General features: G+C 38.7%; 1 protein-coding gene across 1 annotated transcript in view; it reads right to left on the bottom strand.

Moving 5' to 3' along the window:
• Nucleotides 1–469: 469 nt before the first annotated feature.
• LOC142151411 (olfactory receptor 10G7-like) overlaps nucleotides 470–14,535 on the bottom strand; it is a 32,119-nt gene continuing 18,053 nt past the window's right edge. The window contains exons 2-3 of the mRNA XM_075207059.1: nucleotides 1,824–1,843; nucleotides 470–1,377 (exon numbers count right to left, since the gene is read on the bottom strand). Coding sequence (XP_075063160.1) covers nucleotides 470–1,377; nucleotides 1,824–1,843 — 928 coding nt within the window. The remainder of the gene's footprint in view (nucleotides 1,378–1,823; nucleotides 1,844–14,535) is intronic.

The following is a 14,535-nucleotide window of genomic DNA, read 5'->3' as shown; positions in this document are numbered from 1 at the left end:
AAAGGCTCCTTCCCGGACCAGCATGCAGGACGACTTCTGTGTAAACCGACTGGAAGTCATCAATAAAGAAGCTGGCAGCAGCTGATGACGTCACCGATAACCGCGACGCAGTCATCAGTGCTGTGTACCCCCTTCACAGCACCGATGACTGTGTCGTGCTTTTCTTCAACCTACCAATTTGTGAAGCCCCACCCCCTCCATCCATACATGCCGGCTCTAATCTGCGGATGCGGAAGAATTGCCAGCTCTCCCGGGATTCTGGGAGAGTTAGCACGTATGTATAAAAGTATGTCATTGACAACCGAAGCACAACCACTTTCTATTTCATTTACTCTACATATATAATGCAATGAAATATACAGAATGTGACAGCGTTGTAACTTTTAACGACCACTCAGATATTAGCATTCACCAGGCAAGTAACTGTAAAGGAAGAATACACAAATGTAAAATGAAATTCAAAAAGAGATTAAAGATCCATCTTGTCACATTTCATTCGTTTCAGAGAGGTTTTTACCTCATTGTTTCTCAAAGAATAAATAATCGGATTTAACATGGGGGTCACCAGAGTATAGAAAACAGCAAGAGCTTCTTCTGTTAAATAGTTCATGGAGTCAGGACTCATATAAATGAAGACAGGGGGTCCATAGAAGAAAATGACAGAAATCATGTGTGATGCGCAGGTGGAGAAGGTTTTCCTTCGGCCTTCAGAACTCCTGATCTTCATGATAGTTTTTAAGATGTGGAAATATGATATCAAGATTATGAGGAAGCAGATTAAAGCAACACCCCCAATGTTGGTTATTATTATTGCTTTGTTGATAGTCGTGTCTGCACATGCAAGTTTCAGTACAGGGATCACATCACAGAAAAAATAGTCAATCCTATTGGGACCACAAAATGGCAGTCTGAAGGTCAATGTGGTATGTATCATGGAATGAAGTGAGCCAGTAATCCAGATTCCAATAGCATAGTGTGCGCACAGCTTCACGTTCATGAAGTTAGAGTAATGTAAAGGCCGACAAATGGCCAGAAAGCGATCATATGCCATGACAGTGTATAGGAAACACTCTGTGCTTCCAAAAAAGTGAAAGAAGTAAAACTGGGTAATACAACCTCGGAAGGAGATGGTATTTTCCTTTTGTAGAAAGTTTGTCAGCATTTTAGGCAATGTGACTGTAGACAACCAAATGTCTAAAAACGAGAGATTCAAAAGAAAGAGGTACATAGGTTTGTGGAGGTGAGAATCTCCTTTTACGGCCAGCATTAGGATAAGATTTCCTATGAGAGTAAATATGTAAATACAAAAAAATACCAAGAACAGTGGAATTTTCATCACTTCAGGATGGGGAAGCCCGGAAAGGATGAACTCAGTCACTGAGGAATAGTTTATATGCTCCATATGCTCCATTACATTTTTCATCTAAAAAAAGTCAGAAAATTAATGACTCTGTTAAATAAATTATAATGGCCATGTACTTCAGTATAACATAAATGATAAAATAGTTGAAAGCAAGCTTAGCATAGTGGTTTCATAACATCCTACAAATAGCGTATTGCCAAGTTAGCATATCCTTATATATATAGACAGTGTCGTACTGGCCCAGAGGAGTCCCGGAGAGATCCCCAGTGGGCCCCACTGCCAAATGGCCCCACCCCCTTTTGCTAGGGGGTGGGGGCAGAATGCAATCACCAGGACCCCACAGATGGAGCAGTATAGGAGCAGCTTGTGCTGCTCATGCAGCAACTCCTAACTATCTCTGCAGTGCTCTGATTGGCTGAGTGCCTGTTTCAGCCAATCAGACCACAGACATGCCCCTTACCCATACTACCATTAAGTAAGCTGGAGGCACAATTTTAGTAAAAGGTACGTGTATTTGTCTGTGTGTGTGTGACTGTGTGTATGATTAAGACAATGTGTGTCAGTGTGTATGAGAGTGAATGTGCAATAAGACATGCAAAGAATCATCCAATGTTGTGTGGTGGTGGTGGTGACTATTTTAATGTCTGGCATCATAAAATGCACTTGATTACAACAGTAATACTATATAAGCATAGTGTAGCTTAAAGAGGACATTAATGTGAACCAGGCATGCACCATGTTGTTCTAGATACCTATACAACACCCCCAAATTTTTGGGAGTTTCTCATGTAATCAAATTTATTTAATTATTATTTTCCAAAAATAACAGATTTTCTAAACTTTGCTTTAACTCATTGTTTTGTATTATATTATATCAATTATTACTTATAAGTTAAGCTGTTCATTGAGTATATTCAAATGACAGTCAAGTTGACTGAGAGCAAAGGAAGGGGGTATCAAGGTGCGATTCTGGCAAATCACTGATATTCAACAATGTTGCCTGCCAGATTTAGGATGGTAAATTGATTAAATACAATATCTGCCTTTAATTTAATTGCAGTTTGATGTGAATGACAAATGTTCACTGTACAGCGCTGTGGAATTGGTGGCGCTATATAAATTCATGATGATGTGAATCAGTTTGTGTGTATCAGAGTGCAAGTCAGTGTGTATGACAAATGTGTATATGAGAGAAGGGGTGTGAGTCAGTGTGTAGGAGAATTGTATTAGTGTGCATGAGAAATGCATTAGGATATGTCATGTATTAGTGTGTGTCCGTGCACTCAGTATATAGAAAAAGAGGGATCCTACCGCTGACTTAATTCATTTTAAAAAAAACAGGGATATTTGCAGGGACAAATCTTTAAAATACTTGGAAATTAAGGGCAGTTAGTAACTCCTGCAGTATGCACCTTGATTTTATCCCGGAAGCTTTTTTGTTTACACAGAAAAATGTTGTCAGAAAATTTGTATTAACAGTAAAAAAAAAATTCAAGGATCAGTGTTAAGTTATACATTAAAACAAAACACTACTTATCACTATTTGTGATTTTTTTTCTATGATAGTGCAGAGATTTTCTCTTTGTGCATATGTGTCTATTTGTCTGATTATTTGCCGGTCTGACTGGAAATATGCATAGTGGGAGGTGTAAAAGTGTCACTACAAAGTTCATCATATTACCACGTTAGGATCACTCCTTTCATTATGTTCAACTTTCCATTTCTCCAAAATACTGTTAGTAATTTTTTTATTAATTCTTAAGAAAGGGAGCTCTTTTTGTTTCCCTTGGAATTGGTCTAATGGTTTTATGTAGAGATGCTCAGGCTCGGTTCCCCGAGAACCGAACCCACCCGAACTTAGCAGATCCGAGTACCGAGCCGAAAAGGAGGCAAAACGTCATTGTTACGTTGTCAGATCTCGCGAGCTTTGGATTCTATAAGTACCGCCCTCCACTGCGATCCAGCGCCATTTCACAGAGGGACACAGAAGGGGTAGCACAGTTCTTGGCAGTCTCTAGTGCAGTTGGGCAGGATCATAGGTAGAATAGAAAGAGGAGAGGTAGCAGTTTTCTTCCAAGTCTCTAGGAGAGCTAAATTGCTCCATTGCTAATTGTCATTGCTGAAATAGAAATAATAGGTCTGGCAGGCTTGGTCTTCTAAATCAGCAGTCACAATGTTCTGTGTTATATAGGTAATATACAAAGAGGAGAGCTCCATTGCTAATTGTACCACTTTTATTTACTGCCACTGCTGTGTGGCAATGTTTCCTAGATGTGTTAGGAACTGCCGTGTGTTTGAGTCATTGCTCTGTCGCTTAGCATCCAGCCAGGTCGCTGCAGTCTTTGTTTGAAAGTGTATGAAAATAATATTGTGACCTGTGAGGTGGTCAAAACTGACTGCAAATGACTTGAAATTAGTGTTATTGAGATTACTAATAATGTAGGGGGGAAGAAAAAGCAAAAATATGTGATTTTAGAAAAAAAATAGGGATTTTAGAAACAAATCGTGATCCAAAACCAAAACAAGCAAGATCGGTTTTGCCAAAACCAAAACCACAACACGAAGTTAATCCAGATCCAAAACCAAAACCAAAACCAGAACACGGGGGTCAGTGAACATTTCTAGTTTTATGAAGGCTGCTTGCAGAGCTTACCGTTCTTACAGATCCATTGTTTTCTTTCTCTTCAGTAGAATTTCTTTATCTCCTCCCAGAGATTTTCCTGACAATGTTAGAATAATCCACATTAGTGTGTGTCCGTGTGTATGAGAAAATGTGTTAGTGTGTGTCCGTGTATTGCTATTGATTTAACATCTGGTCTGGTTGAGAAGGGGGGGCTAGAGTGTTTACTTATGGGTCATCTTTTCATATTTCTTGTAGCTATCTTTTTTTCCCAAACAGGAGCCCAGCATTCCAGGATTGAGACACGCAACTAAGACACCAGGAAGCGAAAGCTGAAAGAACAGGTAGGAAAAAACAGGATAGCTGCCAACTGTTCTGATTCTGGTGGGACAGTCTTAATTTTGGGTGACCGCATTGTACCGATCTGGAGGTTGGGGCCCAGACTGTGCAATTTTGCATACACTACATTCTTATATTCTACAATATGTCACTAGCCATGTCCTCAGTGGGCTGACCGTGGGCTGACCATGCCCCCTCTACTCAAACACTCGGATCGCTGGCCACACCCCCTCTAGTGGGCTCTTCATGTCCCAGTCTAACACTGTACATAGCACATGTATCTTTCCATCAGAGGACAGATTATAATTCTGGCCATACATGTTTGATGCCTGTGGGATATCTGACCACACATGAAGGGATCCCCTGTGTCCCATTTTTTTTGTTGACAGTCCACTAGAAAGCTTTATGTCATGAAGCTTATTCACCTATAATTCAGATTTCTGATGCACCCAAATTAACAGAATACATGTAGATAGGATCCTGTTACACAAATATCGCAAAACATCCCAGCATGCTAGTTTTATATTTGGCACCAAAAAAAACATAATAATGTAATAGACCCACCAACCAGACCCATGTTGATAGATCTAGATTAGCAGTACCTGGGATAGCTAATAAAATAATATTTAAAACCCTTACCTCAAAAGATAGATTATTGTTTATAGGACATGACAGGACATAACAGATTTTTAAAATAGAATTGGTTCAATGAATGATATGTGAATGGGAGACTTGCTGGTAACTATTGCTGTTGTAGCATTCTATAGTAATATTAAACACAATGAAAGAGTAGAGTGTGTAAATTATTTTGCACAACAAACATATTTATTAAAGTAGAAAATGGAATATCTGACTTGTAGGCTCATCACTACCATTATACAGTTTAAGGCAGCTGCCTACAGTGCTGGGATTTGGAGGAACCACTGAGACGCACCAACTACCTCTTTCTCCATTGCGTTGTGTCAGTTTTCATTCCCTGCTAATTTACACCGACACAGAGTGGAACCTGCTTAGGTTCAAGGGAAGATAGCTCAGATATTCCCTCCCATTCTGAGCTAAAATACAGAGAACACATAACGGAGCAGCAGACACAGCAATAGAAGATTGGCCCAATAATGAGTGTGTATGTAGGTATATATGCATGTGGTGTGTGTGTGTGTGTGTGTGTGTGTGTGTGTGTGTGTGTGTGGTGTGGTGGTGTAATGTGTGGGGAGAGCCGTGGGTTGGTATTGTTTCAATGAGTGTTTAGAATGGTGGGAGTGGTATTGGTTTACTGTGTGAGGAGAGGGGTGTGGGTGCTATTGGTATAATGAGAGGTTTTTTAATGTGATTTAGACCCTGGGTAGCATATGGGGTCACTTGTCACCAGGCCCTACCAGAGGTGGAGGCTAGGGGGGGAATTTATCAAGACCTCAAACTGGCATAGGGCTTCAAAATTTTCCACTTTGCGTTTGTGTTTCAACTTTTTTTTTATATTTATCCATTTGCTAATGTTGCAATTTCCAAGTAATAAAAGTTCAATCCTAGTGCCAAAAGGTAATAATTGGTTAAAATGGCATAACGTGGAGCAGCAAATGTACGGGCATGATGCATCTATCCACACAGACACGTGAGAACTTCACTTGTCCTTGAGATTTGCTGGTCTGAGTGACTCGTAACTTTACAAGGGAATAGTTTGTTTATAATTAGGAGACTGGACTGGATGTTCAATGTTTGCTCTAGGAATTTCATCAATTTTTTTTATTAGAATGTTCATAGTTGTATAGATTCAACAAGTTTTGTTTTTATTAATACATTTTACAGCATCCCTTTATTTACGTGAGCAACTGAACGCTTTTAAAGGTAAATAGCATAAATTAGGTAATAGGGCCAATAACTAGAGTGATGCGGCCGGTGCCCTAGAGCAGAGTGCAGGCTGCCCTGCGGCGCAATGTCATTAGCTGGGTGCCCGCTGCAATGTTTTTATAAGAGGTGCACCGCACTCATTCTCTGCTGTCACCTTCTGGCTCCCACAGGGCTGTCAAAATTTCAGGAGGGGAGAGGAAGGGACAGTGACAACTGAGCATGGGGCTGATCTAACATGGCTGGCAACTATAATGGAGTACAAGCATTATGCTTCAGCAAAACTCTGTGGAAAACAACACACTAAACCTTATGGGTGTAGACTGTACTTAATCCTTTAAGGAGGCAATTACTTACTTTGGAACTGTGCAACAATTGTGCAATATCTTCAGTTCCTCTCCACAAAGGTGGGAAAGTCTGAAAGAGCATCTCACTGCTTCACATCATAATACTGTATATCAACATCTAGAGGGTCTGCACACATTGATTCTGTGAAACCAATTGCAAAATTGTAGCAAAAACCATTAGAATTCCAACTGAGTTTTCCACCAGTCGTCACTTACCTACTCAATCCGATGTTGAAAAGCACTATAGGGTCAACGTTGCCTATGTAGTCATAGACTCCATTCTATTTGGTCTTAAGTGTCAAAGTAATTTCTAACTTGTTTAAGTTTCTTTGGGAGTTCAAGGAAAAGGGCAATGAAGACATGTGCTCCACAGCTGAAAACTTTCAGCAACAATACAAGAAAGATATTGCCCAAGATTTCAATGACAAACTAATTTTCCTGAGGCAAGTTAATAATATAAACTTTAAGTTGGAAAGCAAGCCAAAGGAACTTCTTACAGAAACCCTAGAACTAGGACTTTCTGTGGTGTTTCTCAACATCATAATTGCTTTGCGCATTTTCCTTGGTTTGCCAGGATCTGTTGCTTCTGGTGAACGAACATTTAGTATGCTGAAGAATGTAATAAACTATCATCGGTCAGTTACGGGGCAAGAGCTCAATATTAACTGTGATGTGGCACGAAATTTGAATTTTTCCAAATTGATTGATGTATATGCAGGAAGAAAAGCTAGAAAAGCACTTCTATATTGAAATCACAAATAATCCAGTACATCAGTATACAGTATTTTATTTGTAATTTTTAACAAAGTTAAGCATTGAAATCAATTTAATATACATTTTAAAGTAATATACATTTTAAATGCATTTTTTAATGTTTTGATTTTTTAAGAAAGAGTGATTGGGGGTCTCATAATTTTGTGTTTTATCAGGCCTCTATGAACCTCTGAAAGGCCTGCTTGTCACACTAAATGGCATATAGGAACACCTGGCACAATTGACATGTGAAGGCAACAATGAGGGCACATAAATAGCATCTATGAGTACTGTGAGTGGCATAAGATGGCTGGGACACTAGGCTGGGGACACCTGGTACAGTGGAAGTTATTTGGGGGACATATAGTACAGGGATGACATGTAAGGGACACATTGCATAGTGAAGGACATATAAAGGTACACTGATTGTATGGCTGGATATGGTGGCCTGTGCCCAGGGTCTTTAGGATGCCAGTGACACTCCTTACTGGGGCAAATATACTAACTTACGTATGCAGTTATAAAGGCATTTCACACTGCCTTTAAACAAGTCAAAGTTATTATTTTTATTGTACAGAAGTCAAGTGAGTGACTTAGGGTCAAATGTATTACATTTTGTCCAGAAACAATGTACTCATATAAAGACATATATAATACACATAAATATATGTGACTGCGCTGTAACATTTGACAGCTATTATATTAGTTAAATATTTTCTATTTTGACTAAGGCAGATTTAGTGCAAAAGAAGGGTAAACAATTATTTTTAGCAGCACCTAGAAAAGGCACTCTTCCTGGTAATGCCCGGAGAAGTAATAACAAACTCTAAAACAGGACAGTCAATCTCGGTTAACGGTTTACATATTTGTGAAGGTACAGAGGTTGTATATATCTCTTAAAATGTCTCTGTGGTTTAGTCTATGTAGGATAAATTAGTAGAAATATTAACATTCATATTATGGATTACAGAGAAATTGTAGAAGGGGAACAGTATGAAAAGGATTTTGAAGCAAGACATAATGTTTCATAATTACTCTGGCAAATAGTTAAGTCAATCCATTGACCATTAAGAGGAGGTGATGTGAATAGCCTTTTTTTTTAGCCTATTATGTCTATAAAATGCAGTCATTATATTCCAGATGGTTTAAATAGAGTATTAGATATGATGTTTTAAAGGTATTAATTTTGAATTGTTTGGGGAATGCACTGAATCTTCTCTTATAATCTATTTTAACGAGGGCATTGCCGGACCCGATAGCAAAATTTGGGTACAGACCTGGATTTGCTACTTCAGCCTCTGCTGCTCTAGCCTCTGGAAAGGTCAGAGAGGGGGCCTCCTCTGAGCATGCTCAATCCTGAACATGTGCTGCTTAGTGGAGGCAGAGTGCTTGCATTTCTGGCACCACCTGTAATTCCGCCACTGACTTTTAGTGACATTTGCTTTAAGGTAGATGACTATAATGTTTTTATATTTTTATATATTTCTAGAATAACATTTTTAGTGCAATCACTTTCTTCTTGCAAGCTGAAATCAATAGTTGAATTCTTTCTGGGAGTTTGTTTTAGGCTTGTTTGTAAGTGACTATACAGGGAATACCTTTATAAGAACTATGGTTGGAGGTCAACTGGCAAATTATCATTTAAAGTGATCTATTACAGCAATGTGTTTGGTAGCAATAGAAACTTCACTATACAATCATAGCCGGATTAAGGGGGGGGGGCACAGGGGGCACGTGCCCCGGGCACCCCTCTCTCGGAGGGCCCCCCGCCGCCGGCCGCCAGCCGCCATCTGATCGGATCACCTGTCAGTTGGTGATCCGATTCTGTCGCTTTTGCTTTGCGGCTGTGGGGCCCCCCTGACGCAGGCGCACCGCCCCCGCAAAATTTGACAGCTGTCCTGATGTACAGCAGTCGCGGTGCTGCTGTACATCAGGCTATTTTAAGATGGCCGAAATGGAGCTGCTGCGCATGTGCAGCAGCAGCTCCTCACATGCAATACCAGAAGAGACTGTCTGGGATGCTGTGCTGAACGTGGGTTCCTAGGTAAGTCCCACTTTCACTTGGAGTATGTATGTGTGTATTTATGTGTATATGTGTAATATATATTATATATATATTACACATATACACATAAATACATATACACATAAATATATATATATATACATATATATATATATATATATATATATATATATATATATATTATAATATGTGTATGTATATGTTAATTGAACCTTTAATAGAAGAGGCATAATTACTTTAATAATTACTGACAAAATAGGGGATCCCATAACATATTTGTTGTGTGTGCCTACGTATATACATATATTATATATATATATATATATATATATATATATATATATATATATATATATGTAGATAGATAGTTAGATCAAAATTATTGACATGTTATAAATGTTTCTTTCATTTTAATGTGCGGCATCATTGCTCTTTATGTATGTGTATTTATATGTATACATATATATACATTTATACACATACACATACATAAAGAGCAATGATGCCGCACATTAAAAAGAAAGAAACATTTATAACATGTCAATAAGTTTGATATATATATATATATAAGTTGTGTGTGTGAGGGGGTATTATGTTAATATAATGTGTGTGTGTGAGGGGGGTAGTATGTTAATATAATGTGTGTGTGAGGGGGGTAGTATGTTAATATAATGTGTGTGTGTGAGGGGGTAGTATGTTAATATAATGTGTGTGTGTGAGGGGGGTAGTATGTTAATATATTGTGTGTGTGAGGGGTGTAGTATGTTAATATAATGTGTGAGGGAAGGGGGGTTTTTAATATAATGTGTGAGGGAAGGGGGGTTTTTAATATAATGTGGGAGGGAAGGGGGGTTCTTAATTTAATCTTGGATTGCAGGTAGATGCTAATTATTTAATGGGTGCTATTTTATTTGTGGAGTGATGGTGGGGCAATTTAATGTAATAGTGTGGGCTATCAATTTAAGATGGGGTGATTGGACCTTTAAATTTGATGCTGGGGTGGTTTGGAAGCTCATAAATGAATGTGGGGCTGTTTGGGGAAAATTAGGTCTGTTTATTAAATGTGGATATGAATTATTTAATGCAGTGGATGATTGTGCAAAATGGTTATATTTTTTAAACATAAATGCCATTTAATTTATTGATAGGGCTGTTTCGAGGGAGGGAAATATGTTTATATATTAAATGGGAATACTATTGATTTAATGCTGGGGTTGGTTGGAATTTTCTAATTTTCATGTACCCATTTTTTTTTCCAAATAGGGCCCCCATCATTCCAGTATCCAGACAAGCAGCAACTGAGCTAAAGACACCAGCAGCCACAGGTGGAGAAAGTGACAAGAATAGGTAGGAGAGAGCAGGGCAGTCTGCCAACTGTCCTGAATCTGGTCGGGCAGTCCTGAATTTGGGTGACTGTCTCAGCGTAGTCAGGATTGGGTCCGACTACAAGGACAGTTGGGAGGTATGTCCCGCTTCACCTTGTACTGCTTGTGAAGGCAGAGCTGCGTGCACCTAACAGCAGTGCACACAGCATTGCCTGTGTGTTTGTCTAAAATGATAACCATGTTACATCATAGGGGCCCCCCTGCCTTAAGTGCCCCGGGCCCCCCAGAGCCTTAATCCAGCTCTGTATACAATATAGTTTAAGGTTTTGTGGTTCATCTATAGATTTTTTGTGTGTGCAGTAGCTCTTTTTATTGATTACAATACTGTAATGATGATGAAATATTGTTAACTGCATCCCAATAGTACAGAGTACATTGTTTATTATAACAGTATCCACTCAAATGATTACAATATTGCAAAATATTCAGATTATTTTAGAGCACTTAATTATGTAGCATAAATAAATGGTTAAATACAGGACTGATCACTATAATAGAATGGAGTCCACTCGTTTATTACATACTTATTAAATACTTGAGATAAATGAACTGTCCTTGAAAGTGTAATAAATGTAGTATGTTAAGTTTAATAACATATAACTATTACCCCCTTTCCTCCTGGATTGTTCACCTGCCTGTCATATAAATAAGTGCCCCTCTGAAGCACAGGCTCTCTGAAGGTGTGTTGCCTAATCTGGAATTATTGCATATGCTTCTTATAACACAAATTAGCATGCCTTAAATATTATTATGCAAGTTAAGTTTAATACACTACCTTTAAAATGAAGTGCTTCAGCAGTTCAGCTTGTATCATCATTGCCATTTCTCTGTCTCAGACTTCCACAAAGACGCTTCATTTGGGATGAAAACCATTAGGTTAGGGATAAATACATAGCACAGTATCTTATATTCTGTGTTTTGTGGATTATTGTCCATCTTGTAAAGCATTGCGTAATGCATACAATAAATTAGGAGCATACAGTATTAATATGCACATATGACTGCAAAATGGTATGCATAGGCAAGTTTCCCGCATAAATGTTTAGAGTTAATGCATATTAGATGCAACAAAAAAAATATTAACTCGAGAATAAGTAAATGAGAAAATGCTGTCAAAAGTAGCCTTTTATACGGAGTAATTCATATATCCAGTGGCGTAAAATAGCAACAGAAGACAAAGGTAATGTAATTATGATGTTGATTCCCTTAGGGGTAAAATTCCCCATGCTGTTATTTTGTCTCATTTTTAATGATCTGTTTATCTTTGCACTAAAGTATCGGCTTACATATCTGATTAATATCAACAAGCATAAAGGAAAATCAGGCTTGAAAACTATTATTGATGATTTAATATTTGCTGCAATTTCTGTTCAAGGTAGAGAGACTTTTTTAGTCAGCTAATATAAAGTTACATTTTAAAAACTTCTAAATGCAACCCCACTTGTGGAACTATGTTACACTGCAATCCCTGACACGTGCCTAAGTGGTGGGGAAGTAGGATGTTAATTCACCATTGTTGCCAGTTTTGCAACTATTACCGGGATCATATCATACTCTGTGGGGCCCAGAGGCTAAAAATGCTGTTTCCAAAAATATAAAAATTCATTATTGCTAATTTAGAAATGTTAGCTCCCAGGCGCAGGTGCCAGGTTCGTAGGTAAAGCTAGATAGGCTCAAATGAATGAGTCAATCAGATAATAGGAGGAGATACAGTTTAAACATTTACAAAAACTCTTTTAATTTATTGCATATGAATAGTAAATTATACCAGTGCACTGGATATAAAGGTGTGTGAGCAAAAGTCCAGCTTACTTAATGCCAGCCTGGGTAGGAAAAAAACTGGGGGTCCAAAACAAATGCCAATAAAACAAGCTGTAGATGGATTCGTATAACAGGCTAAAAACACTATAAAGTTCATAAACACTTGTAGTCTATGGTGTCCATAACAAATAGAAAAAAACCGTTGGTTGAGATCTGGCAAATTCGGGATACATATTCTGATATATCCGTAATGATGAATTCTCATATATGGTGAGTGTAAATCAGCTGTTAAAAGTTAAAAAATTTCAAAATGGGGCTGTCTGTGGGACTAACCTGCTTCTGGATGCTTGCCCGGTGAACCCCGGTCCAGAGGTTTACGTTCCGATTTCGTTCCGTATAGTTGCCCCGGAGTTCAATCTGTTCAAAGAGTAAGGTCCTGTACAGCCGTACCGGAGTCCTTGCAGATGTGTGCACAGTATCTCGGTGAAAGGCGCTGGATGATTCGCACATGTGCGTGTTGGCGTTCCAGATAAATACCCAGATGTAGATGGTGAAAGCTCATGAGCCGTCAGTATAAGTGGTAATATCAGGTCCTACGCATTTTGCCCTCGTGGGCTTCGTCAGGGAGTGACTGATAAGCATTGAGTGGACTTACTAAGTCATCCATTGTAAAGGGTTGGCCAATAACATCTGTTTCCCCTGATTGGTTCTTCCATAGGATTGGCATCCAGGGGGACCAAGATTGGCAGTCCTCGTTTTCTCCATAGTGTTACATGGTAGTGTTAAACGGTTTCTCCATAATAATACACGCTAAGAGTGAATAAATTTCCGGGGCTAGGTCACTGATGAAGATGGATAACACACATGTGTTGATATTCTCAGTCCCATAGATATAAAACATTATACGTAGCTAATCGGGCCTTTATCTGGGGAAAAAAATGTGAAAATTCCTTTCATGTCCTCACTAAATAAACAAGCAGCAAAGCCTTGGGTAACAGAGGGAGCTTGATATAATACCTTCCAGCAGGTCTAAAGTGTCTGGAAAGCAGCAGACTACCATCACCCAAAGTGCTGTAATGCTGCGATGGAAGACCTTTCTCAAGCTGAAGCAGTAGCTGCGACAATTCTAAATGACCAGGTGTTGTGTTGTTTGGGGTCCAAGCCGGTAAATTGCATGGACCACCCAAAAATTGCCAAATCTAGTTATGGGTGAAACATCCCTTTGTATGAACAACATCCCTCTACATATAGCCTACATATAGTCTACATATAGTCAGATCAGCCTGTGATGGACCAGTTAACCAACATAGTTTACCCATATTGCTTTGTCCTGGACCTGTGAATTTGGAATAACATATTCCCTCAATTAACATGTGATTAGCAAGCACCCTGGACTTCGCAGCACGTTTAGACTGTGTGTCATGATCTTGTAGCTATTGGACTTCCATCCTTTTAATAAATGCGTTATTGCTTCAATGGAAGACCCTACTAAAGCCACAGTGGCAGCTGCCCCAAACATGATCGAATGGGTTTCATAGTTCTAAGCCGATAAATTCAATGATCCACATAAAAAATTGCCTCAAAATGAAATATTCAGGGGAGCGAAAGTCACATGTATCAATTAACGTGACATCCCCTTGAGGACTAAAAGCTAAAGACTTCTTACTTAGGGTGGATGGTCATATGGTTGGGTCTGCATGTAAAGCGATGAAACAACGCCTGTTACCTAAATGATATTTCTTGGACTTTTAGAGTGTAGAATGACTACGAGTATCGCTGCACTAGATCTACCTATGAATCCAATAGTTCTAGTCTACTCCAAGATTTTAAACATAAAAAAGTACTAATAGTGTCCCGTCAGTGTATTAATCTATTATTTACAGTCACTGGAAAGTGCTACCACATAGAACAATATAGATGCACAAAAGCAGAAGAGCAGGCAAGTGTTACAGGGTGGTGCACAACACTAATGTGTCCGAATACTGTCATGTACATTTACAATGAGAGAAAAAGAGTAAAAAACAAGGTATTTCTCTCCAGTAAAATGTGCATCATCTCAAGGAAGATGGCGTTCATGCAAGGTTATTGAAATGAGTAAA

This window comes from Mixophyes fleayi, chromosome 1 (assembly GCF_038048845.1).
Source record: "Mixophyes fleayi isolate aMixFle1 chromosome 1, aMixFle1.hap1, whole genome shotgun sequence".
Classification (NCBI taxonomy): domain Eukaryota; kingdom Metazoa; phylum Chordata; class Amphibia; order Anura; family Limnodynastidae; genus Mixophyes; species Mixophyes fleayi.
The sequence above is the reverse complement of the archived record's forward strand: the minus strand, read 5'-3'. Positions and strand labels throughout refer to the sequence as shown.